The sequence below is a fragment of the Gekko japonicus genome, unplaced genomic scaffold (assembly GCF_001447785.1).
Source record: "Gekko japonicus isolate JY-2015 unplaced genomic scaffold, Gekko_japonicus_V1.1 scaffold1102, whole genome shotgun sequence".
NCBI classification, from domain to species: domain Eukaryota; kingdom Metazoa; phylum Chordata; class Lepidosauria; order Squamata; family Gekkonidae; genus Gekko; species Gekko japonicus.
The window spans coordinates 80,766-105,705 of NW_015176483.1; the positions used below are offsets into that span (position 1 = coordinate 80,766).

General features: G+C 46.0%; 1 protein-coding gene across 1 annotated transcript in view; it reads right to left on the bottom strand.

Moving 5' to 3' along the window:
• The window catches only part of ADAMTSL3 (ADAMTS like 3), a gene marked incomplete at its 3' end in the record, with an annotated part of 156,111 nt that overhangs the window by 70,515 nt on the left and 60,656 nt on the right, over nucleotides 1-24,940 (bottom strand). Inside the window, exon 3 of the mRNA XM_015427218.1 lies at nucleotides 10,648-10,767. Within this exon, the coding sequence (XP_015282704.1) occupies nucleotides 10,648-10,767 (120 nt within the window). The remainder of the gene's footprint in view (nucleotides 1-10,647; nucleotides 10,768-24,940) is intronic.

Sequence of the window (24,940 nt, forward strand, 5' to 3'; positions counted from 1 at the left end):
ACACGATTGTGTCCTTTCTAAATTAATGCTCTGCATTTTCCATCTATCCTGCCACATCTCACTATTCAAAGAGTCCTGAGCACCATACCTCTGATATCCTGTTAAGGTCAGGATTATCCACTTTGTTAAATCGCACTCTCTTTTTCATCATATTCCTGCAGTCTTTTCCTTCTCTCCTCTCTGTTCCACTCTCATTTGATGACTGACCCTGGCCAGATAATATGAAACTTCTTAATGAATTCTGCTTCAAGAGTTTCACACTGGAGTCTCCCTTTGGTTATTTTATTGAAGGATGGCAGCTTTCATAGTAATAGTGCTTTGCCGAGGAAGAATGAAATGTTCCCCCACCGATTTCTGAGTATCATGATTTCTAATGTCAGATTTGCATCTATTTATTCTTTTCTGGAGGCAGCAACCTATTTGTCCAAGGTAGGTAGCAGAAAGGCATTGTGTTGATCCTTTATGGGATATATTACTTTGGAAAATGAATGAATGAGTCAGAGCCAATAGTGCTGAAGTTATTAGATCCTGTGAGCATGTTGCCTGAGTGTATATGGGGAAATAGCTGGCATCTTGTTAGAGATGTAACAGTTTTGGAAATCTTGAAGCCATGGAAAAAAATATTTTTCCTAGATGGTATATTTTTTGTTGCTGTAACACTATAAAGTATAGTTTATCACATAGATAGCATATTAAATTGTACTCCTTTGGCATATTTCTTGAATACAAAAGCACCAGTGCCCTGTTTTCTACAAGCAAAAGGGAGCTGCTGACTACTGCACCCTGTGCTAACACATACAGCTGCCTTATACTGAATCAGTCTATTGAGGTCAGTATTGCCTACACAGACTGGCAGTGACTCTCCAGGGTCTCAGGCAGAGGTCTTTTCACATCACCTGCTGAATGAGTTGTTCAGCAGTAGAATCAGCTGCCTAGGGAGGTGGTGAGCTCCCTCTCACTGGCAGTCTTTAAACAGAGGCTGGACAAACACTTGTCAGGGATGCTCCAGGCTGGTCCTGCATTGAGCAGGGGGTTGGACTAGATGGCCTGTATGGCCATCTAGAGGGCAGCCCCCCTGCTGGAAGTGGTATCAGAACGGGTGGAGCTTGGGGAGTGACATCACTTTGCCTTTGACCTGAAAGTGGCATCACAGGATGTGACATCACAAAAGAGATGTCACATCCTGGCTCCTGGTTCCACCCCCACAGTCCTCATATATTTATTGAGTTGGACTTGGCAACCCTATTTCCCATTGCTTTCCTCCGCATAGCAATGCCTGTCTTCCTTTATGGTCTCCCATCCAACTACTAGCTGTGGTTGACCCTGCTTAGCTTACGCAATGCTCCCTCTAAGCTGTGGAGTCTTTGGGCAAAAATTCTACTTTGTGAGCTACTGGCATTAAAGTTGTGAGCAAGTGATTTGGCTGCTGCATAAATTAGTTTGCTCTGGAGCCATCCTTCCTGAGCTAAGGCAAAAATGTGTGAGCTAAAAAAATGTGAGCTAGCTCACACTAACTCAGCTTAGAGGGAACACTGCTCACAAGCTCTGACGAGCTCAGAGCTAAGCTGGGCTATTTAGGCTACTAGCAGCAACTTAAACACAGGCCTTCCAGAGATGGAAATCTTGCTGTTCCTTCCATTTTTCCAGCCCTCTTGTGGAACTGCAAACCATTTGATCTGCATGCAGTTCCTCAATACCTACAAGGTTGTATATAAAGGGCTTTATACAGCCTGGCTTAAAAATGCAAGCATTCTCTTGCCAGGCCAAAAGGAGAACAAAATGAACCAAGAGAGAACATGAATCAATGTACAATGTTGCTACAGTGAAACGGAGTACAAGTTGTTCTCATTAATATTTTACTTGTCTCCCATTTCAACCATCAGTAAGGCTTTTAAGACAACAAATGCTTTTTTTAAAAGATGTGTAAAAGAAGCAGCATTATTTTTAACAAGATTACATACCAAACTCAGGAATGAGCATCCAGATTACATTATGTACAAGACGTCCTCCCTTCTCTTACCCTCACTCCACATTACCGTTGTAGAAATTTTCTTTAAACACTGAAGGAACCAAATTTTGAATTGAGAGAATGACAATATATTAGGAACAAACTACACCCTACTGGTAGGGTGGCCAGGTACCTCATGGCCACCGGCAGGGGATGGAGAGGGTATGGTTGCCGGATCCAGGCTGGGAAACTCCTGGAAATTTGGGGATGGAGCCTGGGGAGGACAGGGGCCTCAGTGGGGTACAATGCCCTAGAGTCCACCCTCTAGAGCATTCATTTTCTCCACTGGAAATTATCTCTGTACTCTGGAAAAGAGCTGTAACTCTGGAGGATCCCAGGTCCCACCTGGAGGCTAGCATCCCTACCTACTAGGCCACCTTTGTTAGACAGAGTCCCTTCAGTATTGCCTTGGGGGAGTGGGAATTGGGACATGCACACCACTAAAGATGGCAATACTGTTATTCATTTCTATGCTGCCTCTTCAGAGACTTGCTCAGTGCAGCAGACAACGTAAAAGCTAAAATCATTACAATTAACCACCCTTAAAAACTACTACCCAGCGGATTCTGTTCTGAACGACTCCAACAACTGCAAATAACATTAAACAATCCACTGCAAGTATTAATTGTAATTTTAGATAACTTAACTTATTGGTTCACAACTCAGATGAACCCTGAGGTTCCTCGAAACTTTACTGTGAGCTTCTTAATAATTAAAAAAAACCACCAGCAGCTGACAAGTTCAGTTCCTTTGGAGTGGCCACACGCAACCCACCTGGCCAACCAGGTTTGTGTCCAAGAATGTTCCCCACAATTCTCCACAATGTACAAGAGCTTCTCAACAGACATATTCCCGCAAAATGTTTCCCCTGATAACAATAATTTGGGGGGGGGGGGAGAAATGATGATTAAAATGTCATCCATCTGCAGGCATTTCTGATAATGATATCGGGCCCTGGTTCACTCACTAGAGATGGCACCTATTTCCCAAATAGCTACCTGACCAACGGCCAGTAGTCTTCTCTGCCCCCAGATCATTCCTCACTCTTTGAGAGCCCTTTTGCAGGACCCCTTCTGCCTATCCCAAGGGAAAACATTCTGTCACCTCAAAAATGGCTTCGTAGAGCAGGAGATCTCAGTAAATTATGGCAAAGAAGAATGATCACAGATGCAGCAGTAGGAACAGAGGAGGGGATGCCAGGGCTACCAATGGGCAGATACTAATTTCACCGACAGTACTCAAAATTTCTAATCAACAGTCTTATGTAATGTCCTTCCCACTCTGGCACTTTGCTCAAGTGCTGGGTCTGCTATATATGAAGAATGCTTCATTTTAAGGCTTCATCTCAATCCTGCCTTAAGGAAGGGATCAAGAAGTCTGACTATCACCTAAGCAGGCATTACAGGCCAAGGAACTGTTCTCTTGGTCTTCCTTCGCAACACTTTAGATTTGCAACATGCTCTGCATCTCAAATGCACATTGGACGGCTAGGCCTTATTGCCTCGTCTTCCAAAAACTTCTTCCATTCAGTTGAAGTTCTTTTGATCAGAGAAAGGCCATTTTCCTCCCCTTTTTAACAAGCCTATCATAAACGTGGCACATTTTGCAGCTGCGTTTTACTGTTCCATAAATTATTGCTTTCTCAGGTGTTCGGTACAGGACACATCTTATCTGAATCAGAAGCCCCCGGGGTAGCCTAAACATGGAGAACTTTGCTTTTACATCTCAACTGCATCCCAAAGAAGTACAAGCAGTAGTTCTAACATGCTCTGGGGTTTAAATGACCTCTTTTTACTCCCTCCTCTTACAATTTAGGTTTTTTAAATTAAGATCCAAAAGGTCAGGGCTCACTAAATATTTTGAAGTTTGGTAGAATATGTGTTGAATATCACCTTTATCATGACAATATTCAGCTTTTTTACACTGAAGCCATTTTCCTTTTGCTGCCGTGGCAGTGCTTTCATCTGGTTATGTGTTCTTCCTGGAATACTGACACAGGCAACCCCAGCCAATCAGATATCACATAAAGAACAGCATGAGGTCATGATGCTACACAGCTGATCCCATCTGGCTATATGGCTTATTTTTATTTGCTGTAAATTATTTCTGAACCACCTCTCAGAAAACTGCTCAAGATGGCTTATGACCAGTTCCAAGCAACAAGAGGAAAAACAAACCAATGGTTTAAAAATTAACCAAACAGGAGCATAATACAAACTACAACCAAACAAAGTCACAGAGGTCCAAGCAAAAGGTAACATTCAGCATGAAGTCCATAAAAGACAGCCAGCCAAAGAAGATCTGTGAAGTTTTTAGGCAAAAATCAAGGTAAAAATGAGCAGGAACATTCAGCTTAAAACTCAAATAAAGGGCAAATAAAGTAGAGAGACAGCCAGCTTAGTGAATGGGCAATGTTCGCACATCCACACAAAAAATAAATGGTTTCCTTTAAACAGCTGGATATTCCTGAAAAGTACTCAGTACTATTGAACAAAGTTTGAGTCCACTGGCACCTTTAAGACCAAGAAAGTTTTATTCAAGGTATGAGCTTTCATATGCATGCACACTTCTTCAGATACATTGAAATGGAAGTTAACAGTCCATACATATGGCAGACAGTAAATAGCAAATTAGCATACAACATAATGAAGATATTTTAACAGAAGACCAAACAGGAATAACATGCCAAGTTTATATGGTCATCATTTGTTTGGATTTAATTACAGGGGAAACACAGTGGAGCAAATAAATATCTCAAAATAGGAGACTAATGTGTAAATTGTGGACTGCTAAGAGTAAATAACTGAGGTCTTGTTGTTACACTCCATTCATCACCTCTCAATCATGGACGTAACTAACAGCATACTTTTCTTTGAGATGGAGTGAATGGTTGTGCAGTGTTATGTCTCCTCTGTCACCAGATGAGAGAAATACATTCCAATATTTACTGCATTATATTACAAGCGCTTACACTCAGAGCAACTCCCCCAGGACTAGTGGTGTGCATTTGGTAAAGCCGGACTAGGAAAAAACCTGGAAAATGCCTTTTCAGTTTTTTTCGGGTATTTGGCAAGCCAAATCAGAATCTCTGATCTGATTCAGCTGTTGAATACAGCATGCCAAATAAAAGCCAAAACGATTCAGCTTTTATTTGGCATTATTCGGCATTGCTGAATACCGGCTCAGGGGAGGGGGTTTAAACTTTAAAGGGTTGCACTTACCTTCTCCTTCCCACCATTTCTGTCTCTTTCTCACCCTTTGCGCTGCGAGGGGGAAGAAGGACCTTACATACAGCCAATCACTGCAATACATTTGCAAATAGCATTGCAGCTTGCAAGGCTATTGTTGCTGCTGGCTTCAAACTTGAAGCTCAACTATTAGTTTGCTTTCCCAGGGGCACGAGGGGGGAGGAGCACTGACCAATAGGGCTACAGGTAAGAATGGGCACATTGTTCTTTGGCCAATTACAGAAGTTTGTTCTTTTTTAAAATTGTTCTGTGTATGTTCTGAGAGCATAAAAGCAGTGGTCTCTGGCTGGCTGACCCCATTCCTGTGAGAGAGCTTTGGTTGGAGATTGTGTGGCTGGCTTCTATTTCAGCTACTGCTCTGAGCCTGACTTTCCTGTTGCTGCCTGAGAGACTAACTTGGACTACTTCAGATCAAGATCCTGCCTGTTGGAGAACAGAAGACTGAAGACATCCACTGGTTTGACTTCCAGCCAGTTTTTTTAAAACTTTTCTCATTTTGTTGTGGGCTGGTGAGTCTTTGCTTCTGTTAAAACGTCTTCATTATGTTGTATGCTAATTTGCTGTTCACTGTCTGCCATATGTATGGACTGTTAACTTCCATTTCAATGTATCTGAGGAAGTGTATGTGCGCACAAAAGCTCATACCTTGAATAAAACTTTGTTGGTCTTAGGTGCCAGTGGACTCAAACTTTGTTCTGCTGCTTCAGACCAACATGGCTGCCTACCAGGATCAGTACTATTGAGAAGTTGGGTAATCTATTGATTTATACAATTACACACACAACCAAACACACAAGAAGTTGTTATCCCCAACAGAACTTCCCATTTCAGATACTGCAGGAAAGGGCGGGGCAGAGGAGCCCCCTTTTTCACTTCTACACAGACTCGAGGCCTGTACATTTCACTTTTATTCACAATGGTCTAGCACCTCACGCTGACTGCCTATCAGTGCATTCCCCAGTGTTTTGATGTGAAGTTCAATGGGATTCTGGAACATATTGTCTTGTAAGTTTCCACAGTGGGCCATACACTTCCTAGATTTACTTCAGATCTTTTGCCAAGATTAACAGGGTCTCTTTCATGTTGCTTTCTTAGCCATTATATCTCTATTCCATGTTTAATGTAATGTATCTATGGGCTTCTGGAGTACGCACTGAAGGTCTAATTATATGAAACATGGCCTGTTACTTTCCAGATGCCCTCCTTCTTCCACTAAACACACTCTCTCTGCAATTTTCCTTTTTCAGACATTTGATTTCAACAATCTCTAAATAAACCAGAAATGTGAGACAGTAATATGCTAATATATACACTTCAGGATAAGCATTCATTAACTACATTCACAAATATTTAAGTTATGGAAAATTTCTCATTATTGCCAAAATCCTACATGAAGAGAACGTAAGAACTTGCCTTGCTCGATCAAACCATAAGAGCCATCTCATCTGGCAGGCTAACAGTAGGCAGGCTTCAGTGTTTCTGTTTCCCAACAAGAAGCCTTATTATCATGCATCATTGGCCAGAGACCTTTAGGATACTTAGGTTTGTGGGTGCCTTGTGCTCTGAGCCTTGTCTCTTCCTTGGGATGTGAGGGTTATGTCCTCTGTTTTAACAATGGGTCCAAATAAGAGACTGGGAAGATGGAAATGTCAAGGAGGCAATGGTGAGCTTCAAGCAGTTTAGAACAGAGGAGGTAACTGGACAATAGTGTGCGTTTCAGCTCTCTCACCCTCTGCTGCTGTGGGTCTAAGCTGTCTTTGCTGAGAAAGAGTTGCTGAATGCCCAGTGCCTCTTCAGCCTGCTCCTCTCAGTCCGAGCCAGAGAGAGTCCTGCAACCCACTGGTCCTGCGATGGGTCAGCTCCTGAGGTGGGCTGCTGGAGCTGACTGGCTGACAGCCAGTGCTGGACCCAATTGCCCAAGGCCATCCTTGTCCCTCCCCCACCATGCACAAATGACATTCCCAGCTTACAGCTGGAGCAATACTTCTGTTTCCCAACAAGAAGCTTTATTATCATATGCATTGTTGACCAGAGAATTTGGATAACTAAAATGCTTGCATGGTCCTAAGATTTAATAAAGCTCCTTGCTAAAATAATCCCCTTTCACAGGCCCTTACAAACATAAGCATCTAAAGGCTGCCCCCCCCAAAAATCTTAAATGGAAAATTTGAATGGTTACCCCCACCCACTCATTAACATAGGGCATAACCCATTCAAAAGGCTGAGCAGTCATGCATCTCCTTTGCAATCCCTGGCATCTCCAAATAAAGGACCAGGTGGAAGGTGATGTGAGAAACTTCCACCCCAGATCTTGGAGAGCAGCTAGATGGAGCAGACAGTGCTGACCCTGAGTGACCAATAGCCAGATGCAGCATGGCTAGATTTCACCTTGGGTGGGACCGTGGCTCTGTGGTAGATCATCTGCATTGCATGTGGAAGATCCTGGGTTCAGTCCCCAGCATCTCCACTTAAAAGGATCAGGTGGTTTGAAAAACCTCTGTTTGGGATCCTGGAGAGCTGGCTGCCAGTCAGAATAGACAGTATTGGCCTTGACACACCAACGGTCCAAAGAAGCTCTGTGTGTGTTTTCAAAAAGTTGTACAAGCAAAACCTCTTCTACAAATCTCCTCTCCACTTCAGTGGAAGTTGCACAGGTTCCCAAAGCAGCTGCTGTCAAATAGCTATATTATCTTTTCCACATGAAACTGGTTGCTCTTTGTACAACTCGTTGCTTTTGTAAGACTGGCATTATAATTGGTGTGTTTAATTTATTGATTTGATTTGCACTTCTATTGTGTTTCCATGATCTTTTACAAATTGGAATGCTGGTATTTCACTTAAGAACATAAGAGACACCAATATTGGATCAGGCCAAAGGCGCATCTAGTCCAACACTCTGTCACACAGTGGCCAAAAATACCAGGTGCCATCAGGAGGTCCACCAGTGGGGCCAGGACATTAGAAGCCCTCCCACTGTTGGCCCCCCCTAGCACCAAGAAGACAGAACATCACTTGCCCCAGAGCCCCTATCTATACCTTGTGGCTAATAGCCACTGATGGACCTCTGCTCCATATGCCTATCTAATTCCCTTTTGAAGCCGTCCATGCTTGTAGCCGCCACCACCTCCTGTGGCAGTGAATTCCATGTGTGAATCACTCTTTGGGTGAAGAAGTACTTCCTTTTATCCGTTCTAACCCGACCGCTTAGCAATTTCATGGAGTGCCCACGAGTTCTTGTATTGTGAGAAAGGGAGAAGAGTACCTCTTTCTCTACCTGTTCTTTCCCATGCATAATCTTGTAAACCTCAATCATGTCACCCCTCAGTCGTCTTTTCTCCAAACTAAAGAGCCCTAAGCACTTTAACCTTTCTTCATAGGGAAAGTATTCCAACCCTTTTATCATTTGAGTTGCCCTTTTCTGCACTTTTCCCAAAGCTATAATATCCTTTTTAAGGTGTGGTGACCAGAACTGCACACAGGATTCCAAATGAGGTCTCACCATTGATTTATATAGGGGCATTATGATATTGGCTGATCTGTTTTCAATACCCTTCCTAATAATCCCCAGCATAGCATTGGCCTTCTTTATTGCAGTCACACACTGTCTCAACATTTTCAGTGAGTTATCCACTACTTCACTGCTTACTCCCAACTCCAAATCATTAATGAACAAGTTAAAAAGCAGTGGACCAAGTACTGATCCCTGTGGTACCCCACTGCTTACCCCCCTCCACTGGGAGAACTGCCCATTTATACTCACTCTCTGTTTTCTATTAATTAGCCAGTTTTTGATCCATAAAAGGACTTGTCCTTCTATCCCATGATTTTTGAGCTTACTTAGGAGCCTTTGATGAGGAACTTTATCAAAAGCTTTCTGGAAGTCAAGGTAAATAATATCTATTGGATCCCCCTTGTCCACATGTTTGTTCACCCCCTCAAAGAACACTAATAGGTTAGTGAGACAAGATCTTCCCTTACAGAACCCATGCTGAGTCTGCCTCAATAGGTTTTGTTCATCTATGTGCCTACTAATTCTTTCCTTAATAATGGTTTCCACCAATTTACCCGGTATCGACGTCAGACTGACTGGCCTGTAATTTCCCGGATCTCCTCTGGAACCCTTTTTAAAGATGGGAGTGACATTTGCTACCTTCCAATCCTCAGGAATGGAGGCAGATTTTAAGGAAAGATTACATATCTTTGTCAGGAGATCTACAAGTTCACATTTGAGTTCTTTCAGAACTCTCGGATGTATGCCATCTGGGCCTGGTATCAGTTTTTAAGTTGTCTATCAGTTTTAGGACCTCCTCTCTCATCACCTCAATCTGACTCGGGTCTTTCAACACCCTTCCCGAAATCAGCGATTCTGGAGTGGGCAAGCACTTCTCATCTTCCACAGTGAAGACGGAGGCAAAAAATGCATTTAGCTTCTCAGCCATTTCCCTATCATCCTTCAGTACTCCTTTTACCCCTTGGTCATCCAAGGGCCCCACTGCCTCCCTGGCTGGTTTCCTGCTTCTAATATATTTGAAGAAAGTTTTATTGTTGGTTTTTACGTTTTTTGCTATATGCTCCTCATATTCCCTTTTTGTCTGCCTGACCGCAGACTTGCATTTTATTTGCCATAGCCTGTGTTCCGTTTTATCAGCCTCACTGTGACTAGTTTTCCACTGCTTAAAGGAATCCTTTTTACCTTTTACAGCTTCCCTTACTTTGTTTGTTAACCATGCAGGCTTTTTCCTATACCTGTTTGTGCCTTTCCTAACCTGCGGAATATATATTTTTTTGAGCTTCTAGGATTGTAGTTTTAAATAGTTTCCAAGTTTCCCCAGTGGTTTTGACCCTTTCTACTTTTCCTTTCAGTTTCCTCCCCACATGTCCCCTCATATCAGAGATCCACCCAATATGCACTTCCAAGACATTGCAAGGGGTGGTAGAGAACACAAACACACTTGGTTAAATCAATCAATCACTACTTGTTGCTACCTGAATTGCTACATGATTTGCTGCCCTTTTCAGATGTTCCATCGCAGGGTATGCAACCATGCATACTAGAAGCATGTGTGGTACCCACGATCCACCCAATATGCACGGTCACCATTTCTTCTGAAACAACACTGGAGTATGTACAGAAACAGAAAATACACGTGGTGCGTATTCCAGATAAAACTGAATCAGGTGGCCATTAATATTGGGAGGATTACTGATAGCACACGATCCACATACATGAGGTTGGCAAGCTCCTGATACTTGCAGTTTTGTCAGAAGATGCCTATATTGCTCCAGGCATTACATAACGGCCTGCTTTAGGAACACACAGTTCATAAGAACTTCCTGAAGAAAACGATAAAAATGAAGGAGAAACATAATTTTCATATTCTGCAGACAAACCTGATCATCGTAGCGGTAGGTAAGGAACTGTTCTCCTGTAGTGTCTTCCAAGAAACTTCCTTGCGGAGAAAGTGCAAACTCAGGCAAGAAGTAGGCACCTTGGGATTGCTCTGCTCTGGTCTGTAAAAGATTAAGGGAGATCACGTTACAGCTACTGGGGAGAGAAAGAAAGGGTAGTCCAAAGACTTCCAAAACCAGAGATGTCTGCCCCTCTGTCACAACTTTCCCTTTGCATACATTACCAAATATATGCAGGGATGTACAAATGTAACATGGGAAGATTAAACGTTCCTCCCCACACATTGTACCCCCAGATATTAAGTGAGCTGGAAAATATACATAGCACCTATTCACACAATGGGAAAACTGTGAGTATCAAGAGGATTTCTCCCCCTTAGTGTGGTTGGATCGCCAAAATTATAATGACCAAACTAACTGTGACCCAGAGAGGAGATAAACACAGGAAAATCAGATCAGATTGCATTACTTGTATGAATGTTTGTCAAGGTGGAAAAAGCAGCCATGGTGGGATATCCTCACAGAACACAATCCTCTGGTGTAAAAACAGTGCTATGCACTTCTGTTTTGTAATACATATGGTAAAGAACACCCTCCTTACACAAGTCCATAGCTTTATTTTGATTATGTTCTTGAGAACAGAGCCTCATGAGATACCTGGTAACTTTTGAGTGAGCGGTACTAGGAAAAAGACCCACCTTCCAACTTTTACAAGACTAGTTGCTGTAGATTTTCCGGGTTGTGTGGGCATGGTCTTGGCATTGTAGAACCTGACGTTTCACCAGTAACTGTGACTGGCATCCTCACAGGTATAACACAGAAAGATGGAATACTCTTATAAAGAGTAATTTATAAGAAGACTCTTATAAAGAGTAATTTTAATTGGAGAAACTGCTTTAAAGACCAGTCATGCAAAATTCCACCTCATGCATAATGTTTTAGACTGCAGGGATGCTGTAGGGTCTGAAAGCCAATTAACTTATTTTAGGAATATAACTATGACAGCAGTATGTATGTAAGCACCATTGCAACCAATTTATGGCAACCCCAGCAAGGGGTTTTCAAGGCAAGTGAGAAGCAGAGGTGATTTGTCATTACCTTCCTCTGCAGAGTCTTCCTTGGTGGTCCCCCATCCAAATACTGACCCTGCTTGGCTTCTGAAATCTGATAAGATAGGGCTATGCGAAGCCACCTTCCCTCCCATGACACTGGTACCCAATATTAAATGAAACAACTATTAAATTGTTTGCATTTTTTCCTCAGACATAAAATAACCATATACTCCAGAACACTAAGCTTTTTAGTATAAATTATTATCAACTTTTAAAGCAGAATGTGAAACATCAACATATACAGTGTTTAGCTGACTTCCAAGATGAGAAAAGACAGATATCTGTTACTGGGCAAAACCTTCTCGATATGGGCGCAATCCACTGAAGCAAATGACAGAACTCCCATTAGTTTTTAGTGGTTCTGGACAACATTCTGAAGCAGCAACCTAAATTCAGTCCAGAAGCATGGAAAGTTTCAACCCCAGAGGTTAAGTGTTAGGATGGAAAGAGTTTTTCAGGTTTTACTGCCTAGAATATTATTAAGCACCCAATAAAATCAGGGGGGACGGGGGACACAAAGATTGAGTTTTACAATAATAGCAGCTTATTAAACATTGCTAGAAGTAAAATAGTTTGCAGCAAGTTATATACATTTGCATTTACATGCATCTGAATGCAGAATTGTTTCTTTCAATCCTATAGCACCTTTATACTGTACGAGTTTCAGGGTTCTCCATTAAGGACTTATAATTGTTTTAAGTGCATTCTTTACAAATTTATTTTCCGCAGGCAAACACCATCCACAAAATTGTTCATTTGATGAGTTGAGAACAGTAAATCCAACACAGAGAGATACTTCTCATTTTGTAAAAGCCATTATGTGACATCCTGAGGCTGTTAATTTCAGATGTTGCTTATGATGACATCCAGTTAACATTGATCAGAAGGATTTATAACCATGCCAAGATATTTTAGCCTGCTCCAAGGTGGATATAGCATTTTAAGAAGTGAGAGTTCCTTCACCTGGGATGTGAACCTGGCTTCACACATGGAGTCACTGGTGTACACACCAGCAAGCTGAACTTTGGATCAATGAATTGCTCTCCATAGGCCAAGAATTTAGTCATGCCCCTCCCCACAATGCCTCAGGGGAGATGGTCTAAAGTTTGTTTGTGCTTTAAGAGACACAAGTATGTGTTCATCTTTTATCATCCCCCAAAATATTCCAGACTTTAAAATCAGTTACAAACTGCACTGAAGATGGGTGATGGGGAATGAGTTAGTAATGTCACAAGTAAAATCAGTTACAAAACTGCACTGAAGATGGGTGATGGGGAATGAGTTAGTAATGTAACAAGTGCTGAGCAACAGGAACCCAGCACAGCTGGTTGTTCCCTGGTTTCATCTTGAGCTATGCTGGAAACCTGCAGAACAGGGGTTTTTTAAGCTTATCTCAGAACAGACTAAGAGTATATTCAAGGCAAGGGTAATCATGGCACTACTTCCACTATTCTTAAACTGTTCTATCCATCTTCACTCTCTGTAGGTTAGATGCTGGATTCACAAAACTGAACTAATTTACTCAATGTGGATTTCTATGAAGAGTACAACCATACAAGAAAATTGAAAAGATAGACATTAATATAGACAGCAGGAGCTGGGAAATACAGCCAGCTAGAAAGAGAGATGACTGATGATAGCAATGAAAAGGTAAAGCCAAAGAGAGCAACCAGTTAAGTTTCTCAAGGAGTAATCCTGGCCCCCTTTTTCCCCATTCTTTGCAACTGAAGGAGTGGAAATGCATAAAATTTGCTGAAGTGATACCACAACGAGATACACACTGCTAATAAATCTTTTGCAGGAAGAGCTGAAATAGAGAAATAAAGTGACATTTAAGTAGCTTAAAATGTGAAGATCATACACTTGGGAGGTAGGGATTGTGTTTTTGGACAATGGTGTTAGTTTTTTGTTTTAAAAAACACAATTACAATAGAACATCATCCAAATTACATCCAAATGTGTTTTAAAAAACACAATTACAATAGAACATCATCCAAAATGAATAATGAAAATGGAATACAATAATTTTGTGGGCAACCCAGCGGCTCTGTTAACATTAGAGGAATGGGTACCTGCCTTAGATGGCAGGGGGCACCCCTTCTTCCCAGCCTTGTGCTGGTGATCGGCAGTGAAGAAAAGTGAAGGAGAGGATCGAGTCGGCGGCAGCAAACGAGGAAAAGAAATGGCGGCGGCAGAGAAACGGCGAAAGGCGAGCAGAACGGCGGTGACTGGCTTGAGCAGTGATGAAGGCGGAGCCGAGGGCGGAGCTGGCCGTAGAGTTGGAACGACGTCAGAACGCGGGACGCAGCGCGGCAGGAGCCGCTTGGACGTTGCCGAGGCTGCGCCCGAGGATAGATACGCCGCTCCAAAAAGAACAACAGCCAGCTCGTCCAGCCGATAGCAGCCGGGTCGCAGAACAACATCAACAGCAACAACTCACACCAAGAAAAAGCTGCCGAAGGAACACCGTGCCGTATTAGGGGTGCTGGTAGGTTGTCCCTCCCCTGCACCATATGTGGCCCTAGATAGGTTATTCGCTACTATACAGTAGCACATTGTAAACCGCCCTGAGACCCGCTAGGGGTTAAGGGCGGTATATAAATCACATGTAAATAAATAAACATTTAAAAAAATAAAGATGCTCCCCAAACAAAAACTCCTCTTTGCGTTGTAGGGCTGTTAGTCATAAAACTCTAAACTTAAACAAAGATGCAAGACACCAGATCCCTTCTAAAAGAATAGCTAGAGCTACTAGTGACCAACCAGTGTTGAACCTGGGCTGAGTGGCCAAAACTCTTATGAATGAGCATCTAAACTTAAAAACATACATGGAGGTTGTCACCTCTCAGGGCATGATTCTTTAACCGAAATATTCCGATCAACACCGTATTTCTTTACTAGTGTCCACTCTGCAAAGAACTACAGTTGTCACTATACTGGAAAACTGCCTCCGCTGTAGATGTAGATGTGGTACCACACCCATAACTACATCCTAGAGAGTAAGTCACAGAACATACGCAGTATGGCCAGATGTGCTGATGACTCTCCGTGTGAGTCAATCTTGGCTGATCTATGTTCGTAACAAATAAAGACTGATTGATTCACAGTACAGCCACTTTGTACATGAAGTACTACACCCAGATATTATACTGAATTCAAGCTTGAAGGATATCTAACAAAGGTTTCTGGCAAAGGAAACTTTGACTCTCGAAAGCTGACACCCTGCAAATATTGTTAGTCTTTCAAGATGCTACTGGACTCGAATCTTGCTTTTCAATACTAGGTATGTTTGTCTGGCATTTTTGTCCTCCTGTACTGGCACCACAGTGTTTATGGTTTAGAATTTTAACTGCAGGTATTTAATGTTGCTATTTTTATGGCCAATGTGGCTTTGTTGTATATTTTTTTCTTTTGTACACACTAAACTGCCTTGAATGCCCCTCAGAGTACAAAGACAGCACAGTTATTACGCTCGTATGACCAAAGGTCTTGAGCATAAATGAAAGGATTTTTACTTTTCTTATTGATGAGCCTCTGCACCACAATTGCAGAACACATGCACAGCACATATACATTTCAGGTCCAACATTAAACATCCACAATGAGAGAATCTCAAGCAGCAAGGCTGGAAAAGTCACTCCAACCATCACTGCCCATCATGGCATCTAGTACTGTCGTTAGACAGATCACTGATCTCTCTCTTGGTTTAAGAAAGCTTTTTTAAAAACTTTAACAGCTGTGTAACAAACAGAATTCAAATAAGTTAAGTTAAGGAGCACAACTTGGAAGGCCACATGGACCAGAGTATTGGATTCCCTCTGAAGTGAGGGATTGTGCTATATCTATTGCATTGGGGATTGTCTCACACTCGTTCACATCTGAGGAAAGAAGAAAACAGAGTCAGGTGGGCTTCCCAGACACTCCCTTCTCTTGGAACTTCTCACATTACTTCTCAGCTGGACCTCTTCCTGCAAAGAGTACATCTAGAGAACTAACATAGCGGCGGCGGCAGGGGCAGCGAGTGAGCTTAGTGCTAGCATGGTGAAAATGGACTACTAATAACTGCAATAACAGCTGAAAAGTCAGAGAGGAGTGGATGGCAAAGAGACGAAGAAGACGAATAGCCGGAAAAAAACTACCATCACTGATTTGGCACGCCTACGAGGAGAAGGCACCGGACGGCCTGGCCTGCGAGGAGCTGATATTCGGGTCCTCGGGCCGGCGCCGGGTCCCTGCCGGGGATGGAGATGTGGACGGCGGCTTCACGAACTGTGTACCACCAGAGCACCCGCCATTTTGGGGCGACCACCAGAACCGGGGCTGGCTTGTTTGGTTTGGCTGGCGGTGGGAGTGCCCGTGCTTCAGCGCCTGGCCCTGAGGAGATGCCAGAGCAAGTGGGGGGGGCAACTTGTAGGGGTCCCTCCCACCCCCTGCCCATGCAGAGCAGGTGCAGCCGGGCGAGCACTGGGACTGGGCCACCGGCCGTGGCATGTGCCTTGGATTGAGCTGGCAGGTGCGTGGTCGCAGACGGGGCTGCAGAGAGCACAGGATACTTCTGGCCATCAGCGGAATACAGCAGGCACCAGGAAAAGGCTGGATCAACGAAGAGGGGAGCCGTGGGCTGCCTGATGGGCCGAGGAGACGAGGAAGAGCTGGAGGCGCGACTGGGCGAGGAGGCAGGGCCCAGTCCAGGGGATAGTCCAGTAATCCTTCGGGAGCAGGCAGGTTGGAGGGCGAAGGAGTGAAATCAAACTGTTACTGCCATCCGTAAATAACTAATAGCAGTGGATTGTTTAAAATAATAGGGACTCGGGATTGATTAATTAATTAGGGGAAGCCATTGGCTTAGATTTAGTTAAAATTTGGAGCAATTTATTGTTAATTAGTCAATGAGATGATGGTTTTGATTAATTACTTGGGGCCCTATTTAATGAGGTTGTTGTATTAATGACCTATACTAATTATCTAATTAAATCAACTGGAATTGATTAATAACAGGGTATAGCTTTTAGGAAATTTACCATTAATTCCTTAGCCTTTATGTATTTTACTGGCTAGATAGGGACTAATAGGAATAGAGAAAAGAAATAAAAAGATAATTAATGGCTATAAAGTATAGGGTTGTATGCATTTAGTGTTAACCACCGCTGAAATTAGAGTTAGGAGTGAGTAATAAATAAGTAAGCAGGACATTACTGGCATAGCAATAGCACTTTAGTGGAATCTTGACTGTGACCAATCAAGCTGATCGGTCTGAGGCTTGAGCCGAGTGCGCTGGGCAAAGACCATCTGATGCAGAATGGCTGAACAAACATTCCAGTGCTCCTGGGGAGGGGGAGATATAGCGGTGGGACCAGGTAAAAATGGAAGGGAAGGGGGCAGTGAAATAGAGAAGCTCGGCCACCTTCCAGCCTGCGTCCCATCCCAAAAGTGGCCGGTGGTAGGGCAGGGATTAAAAACCCCACTCCAACATTGGTGCTGTGCAATGCCAGGTCCATAAATAATAAGACCTCAGTCCTGAGAGACTTTTTGTTGGAGCAGGATGCGGACCTGGCGTGTGTGACCGAGACCTGGATCTGAGACGGGGACACGGTTGCGCTCTCCCAGCTGGCGCCCCCTGGGTTCTCGGTCCTTCACCAATCCCGAACAATGGGGCGGGGGGGAGGGGTGGCGCTGTTCATTCGGGAGGCTTACTCCTTCAGGGCGCTCCCAGCGACGAGGCTCACGGGCATGGAGTGTGCCAGCTTTGGGAGGCCAGGGAGAGTTTGGCTGTTTGGCTGGTGTACCGACCGCCCAATGCACCGGCTAATAGCCTGCCATCCCTAGTGGAGGCTGTGTCGGGCTGGGCGTTGGAGCACCCTAGGCCCTAGGCTGATAGTCTTGGGTGACTTCAACATCCATGCCAACGATGCGGCTTCCTCTCAGGCAGTGGACCTGGCATCATCCATGGCGGCGCTAGGGCTCTCCCAATTGGTACCGCCCCCTCCTCCCCGAGCCAGTCACACGCTCGATTTGATCTTCGTGGCGGGGGTTACAGTGGACCGGATCACTGCCACGGCAGTGCCATGGTTGGACCACCATGCCCTGAGGACCCAAGTGAATGTGTCCCCCCAACCCTGTTTGGGTGGCGAGCATATTTTAGTTCACTCGCGGAGCCAAATGGACCCTTTGCGGCTTCAGCTGGCTCTCCAGGATCCACTGCTCCCTGGTGGCTCATTGGAAGAGCTGGTCGAGGACTGGTATGACTCTCTCGGCAGCCATAGACGAGATCGCTCCCAGATGCCCTCTGCGCCAACACTCTAGGCTGGCTCCTTGGTACACCCAGGAGCTGAGGCTGATGAAACACGGGCTCAGACGACTAGAGAGACAGTGGCGGCATGTTTGCGACGAGGCTACAAGAGCATCCTATAGGACGTTCATGAGATCCTATGAGATGGCAGTCAAGGCAGCAAAGAAGAAGTTCTACGCAGCCACGACTGCGTCTGCTAGCTCACGCCCAGCCCAATTGTATAGAACGATTTGGTCCTTGACAGCTCTGCCACAGGGCTGTGAAGCTTTTGTGAGCTATTTTGCAGATAAAGTCTTGGAGCTCCACCGCGACCTGCCAGCCACATTTGAGACAGTATGTGAACTTGAGGCCCCATGCACGTCTTCTGGTCCCATTCTGGATTATTTCGAATGAAGCAGCCTTGAGGAAGTCGACAGATTGATCTCAATGATACACCCAACCACATGCAACCTGGATCCGTGCCCCTCCTGGCTAATTAAAGCTGGCCACAAGGGGTTTCAAGGAGCCCTCAGGGATATTATCAACAAAACCCTCTCTGAGGGGCTGTCCCCGGGTGCTCTTAAGGAAGCGATGGTCCGCCCTCTCTTGAAAAAACCATCTCTGGATCCGGCCGAATTGGCCAACTATCAGCTGGTTTCCAATTTGCCCTATTTGGGCAAATTAATAGAGAGGGCGGTGGCGATACAATTGCAGAGCTTTCTGAGTGACACTTCCATTCTTGATCCCTACCAGTCCGGTTTCTGCCCGGGTCATGGGATGGAGACGGCACTGGTCGCTCTCATGGATGACTTCCAGAGGCATCTGGATGGGGGTGGGAACGGCAGTGATGCTATTGCTGGACCTGTCGGCAGCGTTCAACACAGTCGATCATCAGCTGCTCGCCCATCGCCTCGCCAACGTGGGGATTTGGGGACTTGCTTTACAGTGGCTTGTCTCCTTTCTCCAGGGTCGGGGACAAAGGGTGGCTCTCGGGGAGAAACTATCCCAAAGGCACCCACTAGTTTGTGGGGTGCCACAAGGGGCGGTACTCTCCCTGATGTTATTTAACATTTATATGCGCCCCCTTGCCCAGATTGCCTGGAGGCATGGGCTGGGTTGTCACCAATATGCGGATGAGACCCAGCTCTATCTGTTGTTGGGCGGCCAGTCAGGCTCTACCCTGGAAGACCTGGGCCGGGCGCTTCAGGATGTGGCGGGATGGCTGAGACTGAGCTGATTGAAATTGAATCTGACGAAGACGGAGGTCCTGTGCTTGAATCGGAGCGGTTCCGGGGAGGGGATCCCATTTCCGGCCTTCAATGGGGCGCCGCTGGTGCCAGCATCACGGGTCCAGAGTTTGGGAGTGCTCCCGGATGCCTCCTTAACAATAGAGGCCCAGGTAGCAGCCACTGCCAAGGCAGCCTTCTACCATCTTCGGCTGATTAGGCAGTTGGTTCCCTTCCTCGAGCGCAAAGATCTGGCGTCAGTGATCCATGCTATGGTCACCTCGAGGTTGGATTACTGCAATGCTCTCTACATGGGGCTGCCCTTGGGGCAACTTCGGAAGCTGCAGCTGATGCAAAACGTGGCGGCCAGGCTGTTGATGGGCCTCCCAATGCAGGAGCACATCCAGCCTGTGCTAAAGGCGTTGCACTGGCTGCCAATAGCTTTCCGGATCTGCTTCAAGGTGCTGGTTTTGACCTTTAAAGCCCTATATGGTCAGGGACCTGTCTACCTGAGGGACCGCCTTTCCCCGTATGTTCCCCAGAGAGCACTGAGATCTGGGATGCAACATCGCCTGACCCTTTTTGGCCCTAAACATGCCAGGTTGACAACAACTAGGTCTAGAGCATTTTCGCTAGCTGCACCAGCATATTGGAACGAGCTCCCTAGTGAGATCCAGGCCCTGCGAGATCTCCAGCAATTTCGCAGGGCCGTGAAGATGGAGCTTTTCCGCCGGGCATACCAGTGAAAGCGATGGTATGCCAGCCAAGCCTGCCGACCTCCTAAGACATGTATTTTGTATAAGTAGTTAGCAATGTGGTTGAGGTCCAGTCGTAATGATTTACCAAACGGCTTTTACTTACCGTATATTTATTGTATTTATGTAAGTTGTTTTATGGATTAATGTTTTATCTATGTGAGCCGCTCTGAGCAGCTTTGGCGGAAGGGCGGGATAAAAGTTGAATGAATGAATAAATAAATAAAATACTGCCACACCCTTACATGGGGGGGTAAAACTCCTCACCCATTGATTTATCTTATTCAGCTGGAAAACAATGGAGCCACTGTCTGCTGATGGAGCAGACTCCATAACTAAGCCTAAGTGATCACTAGGAGAGAGTTATGAGCACACTGCAGATGATTATAAAGCAAGCAAATATTTGGGAAGTGGAGAAACAAGGAGGATTTAAAAACTTTTATGCACAATTCTGGCCCACTGCTTTAAGCCCCTCCCCAGCCCGGGGGAGGACCATGCTGAGCAGAGAGGCTTGCAAAAGATCAAGGCCTCATCCTCTGCTCAAGGGGGGCAATGCAGCCAGCAGGCTCAGCCCTTTGGTGGATTGGCTCCCTCCACCCACAGAGTTCTGCTTGGCTGCACGGCTCACCAACCCCAAATGACCCAGGAGCTTTACATAAGAACCCAGCTGCAGGCATGAAGCTGCCTGTCCCATTCGGTAGCAGTTCTTACGCTTGAGTAAAAGCTAAGCACCGCCTTGTTTATTGCCTGGAGACTGTGTCCCGCTCTGCGTGCCTCATTCTTGTCCCTCTTCCAAGTGCAGTGCTCAGCTCTCCCACAGCACAGATTTTGACCGGCTGGATTCTAGTCCTTTGTCATGAAACGGTAAAGACAATGCAGGACCCCACAGAGGGTTTGGTTGCTGTTATGTATTAAGTCGATAAAGCACTGATTTAGCTTAAGCACAGTTCCATTAGAACTTAGCATTACCTGGATTGACAAATAGGCCAATCAGAGAAGCCTTTGATTTCAGCGGGAACCAATCTCATTGGTTCCAAGCTCTGTATTCCGATTGGTTGTTATCTGTTTGTGGGGTGTGGTTTTGCCCGTTCAAATCATATATAAGTCAGCCTTGTTCTATGTATGTTTGTCTAGTGTTGTTATGAGCTGAATAAAATGCAATCATTTGTTAAGAGCTGCCTCGATCTCAGTTCATAATAGTTACCAAGACTCTCCCCAAGGTCTCTATGAAATCAGAGTAATTATCTTGGTGTTTTTCCGTGCATTTCTACATTTGGTGGCATCTAGGGGTGTGCATTCAGGCAATACCGAGCCCAAAAAAATACCCCCAAAATACCATATTGGTATTTTCCGGATATTTTTCAACCGAATATAAAGCTCAGTATTGTCTTGTTGAAGCGCACCAGAAACACACGGTGAAGAAAAAAACCCGATTCACCTGCCGTTACGTCTGATCACGCAGTGGTGGGTCAAATTACTATGGAGCAAACTGCGCCGCTTCCCCCCCCCCACGCGCACGCGTGTTATCTGGCACGTGTGACCACACTAAGTTAGGCTATTTAGGCTGCCTCCAGGAGAAAACAAATAAGTATTTTAAAATGAATAGTTTAAGTCTTAAAAGACTACAAGGGGCGGACCCGCGATACTCGCGGGGGGGAGGGTGCTCCACACCGAGGAGGAAGAGGAGGAAGCAGCAGGAGGAGGTAAGTACCCCCCCATCCCGCCGGTTCCCCCATCTCCTCCACCCCTCCCCTCGTTCCCCCCTTGCCTTCCCCCCCGCCCTTGCTGCTCTTTCCCCCCTCCCCCCTGGAAACTCTGGGAGGACATCGGGATTGGCAGGGTGGAGGGCATACCTCAGAAGCCCCTTGAGGCAGGGCATGGTCAGGCGCTCGGGGGGCCATGGTGCATGGCACTCGCCCTGGGCGGCCAGTTTGCGCTGGCTGGAAGGCCGGGCCCGGGAAAGGAGCTTGACGGAAGCAGCTGGCTGCGTGGAGCCGCAGGAGTCCTTGGCTCCAGGACAGCCCTGCTGCAAGAGAGAGAGAGAGGCCGGGGGGGTGGGAGAGCGCCACCTCCCCTGCCGTCCCTGGCTGCGGGAAGAGGAGGGCTCCTCCGCCAGGATCCCGCCGGGCCTGCAGAGGCCGCCGCCCTCCCTCCCCGCCTGTCCAGGCACCTTCGGCCGGGCGGGTCCCTCCTTCCCTCCCTCCAGCCATGGCGGAGCGATGGGGGAGTGCGGGGTCCCGGCCGGCATCCAGCTGCTGCTCCACGCCTGCGAGCAGGGCGACTGCGAGAGCGGGCGGCTGCTGCTGCTGCTGGGCCCGCAGGTGGCCCCGGGAGCGAAAGAAGAGGCAGCGGCGTCGGGGGATGGCGTCGGCGGGGCTGGGCTGGGGGTGCGGCTGACCTCACCCCCCTCTCCCCCTCCTCCCCGGCTCTCCCTCTGGGCTCGGTGCCCGTGGACGGGACGGATGAGGCCGGCAGCACGGGGCTGCAGTTCGCCGCGAACGGAGGGCATGAGGAGCTGGTGGGCTTCCTGTTGCGGAGGGGCGCCTCGGTGCAGAGCCGCAACTGCTGCGGATGGAGCCCGCTCATGAAAGCCGCCAGGTGAGCCCCCGCGGCCGGAGGGAGGGAGGACCGGAGGGCCAGGCTCGGGGGGAGGGCGGCCGGACGAGGTGGCTGCTGGCGGACCGGAGGCCCGGGGGGGGAGAGAAGTTTCAAAGCCAGGGGGAGGGGGAAGAGCAGCGAGGGCCCTCCCCCCAGCTCCGAAGCGGTGGCGGCGTTCGCGAGCGTTCCCCGGGGGGTAGTTTAAACATCCCCCCGATTTTTTTTTCAGGGTTTCTGATTTTTGTGCACACGTGTGCACAAACCTCTCCCTGCCCCCCAGGTGGCCCCGGAGCGCGGATTTAGATATCCACACTCACAGGGCCACTTCGCTATTAGATATATAGATTGTAGATTCAGTCCACCAAATCACAGTGACACAGGCAGGTAAGTTTTAAGGCACTGCCGCAATCACCACAAAAGGTCACTCCCAAGTTCATCCACAGTCCACAGGTGGCCCCGGAGCGCGGATTTAGATATCCACACTCACGGGGCCACTTCGCTATTAGATATATAGATTGTAGATTCAGTCCACCAAATCACAGTGACACAGGCAGGTAAGTTTTAAGGCACTGCCGAAATCACCACAAAAGGTCACTCCCAAGTTCATCCACAGTCCACAATGCACATCTATCCTGTTCTTCCAATTGACTGTATCATCATGATTTCATATTTATATAAATAAATACCTGGAGGGTGTCTTTTATTCTGAAATTTAAGAGTCAAAGCAACAGCTCTAAGACTTAACCTGAGAAAAAGGAAAGGTTAAGAAGCTGGGAAACTAACTCAAAGAAATTATTAGAGCAGAACTCTCTGGATACTTGAGTGTGTATGAAGAGTTGCCAATTAACTTAGAGGTGAATTTGGACATTCCTGGAATAAGCACATAATATTTTCTGGGCTAAGCTGGCCAGACCCCTCAAAAGCATTAAGCAATTAGACTAGAGTATTAGAGTAAGTATGAACAGCCACATGCATCACCCTAAGCTCCTTTGGGGATGGGCAGGATACAACTGTGGTAAACACTTCACCTGCTCATGTGATGTTAGCAGCTCTAAGGCCATTATTATCAACTAGTGAGACACATGGCACAGAGGACTGGACTGGAGAGAGTTGGGTTCAAATCAATGCTCGGAGATGAAGCTCACTGGGTAACCTTGGCCCAGACACACTCTTTGGGCATAACTGATCTCACCGAGGTGTTGTGAGAATGAAATGGGGAAATCCACATACACATTGCTTTTTAGCTCCTTGGAGAAAGGGTGGGACATAAACGGAGTTGATAACAAAGCTGCAGCGCCAACTCAACTATGGGTGAAGCAGCCATCTGGACACAGTCAGAAGTCCAAGACAGAATTTGGGAAACTGTTACAGTATAAAATAATTACTACATGGCGCTTTTCCCAGAAAAGCTGTTTAGATGTAGCCTCGGGTTCTCAAAGGATTCATCTGTTTTGCCCAGTTCCTACTTTGGTTTGCTGCAGCAGAAGAGCGCCAGACAACTTGCTCAAAGTCAATCGGTTCAGGCAGAAATGGACATGAGCCAGACTTGGCTCCCACCACGTTTGTTCTAATCAGAAAAACCGCAGAAGAAGCACTGGTATGTAGCACTTCAAGAACAAATGCAATCCACGGCAACTGCACATTCATTCAGGGGGAAAAAACAAAGGGGAAACAAAACAGAAGGAAAGGCTGGTTTTACTGCTAAGATTTGCCAAACCAACAAAGAAGTGGTGCTACAGCAAGGGTTAGTCCATGTCAAAAACCATGTGTTTGCTGTAGCACAAACCAAAACAACTGTCTGTGCTATGGAGGTAATCACAAGCCCATATCCTGAAATATGCAGGTGGAGGGTGGGAGACAACTAAGGGTAAACCAGCAGAGGAATGCAAAATTAAAAACTACCACATTAGTGGTCAAACAAATAAATTTTAATTAGTCTTAATAAAAATCAAATATAATTAAAATAAGAGCCCCAAAGAGTGCTTGTCATTCATCCTAGTGACTTAATAGTCCCTAGCCAGAATACTGAAAAGTGGTCTATTTCTTAATAAGCAATTAGGTAAATTACTTCTGGCATGGCTTTTTCCTTCAAAGTCACCATAAATTCAAGGGTGAGAAAATTACATCATAAATTCAAGTATGAGAAAATTACAGGTTACCCTCCCCTCTTTATTTTAAAAGTGAAAACTGAAGATTCAGTGAAGGGGACCTGGATTATTCCCCAAAGGAGCAGATCCTCACAGCCCATCTCAGTGCTCATAACTATGGCCCTGAATGTCCAAGACGCCCCCCTCCATAGAAGAAACATCTTAGATC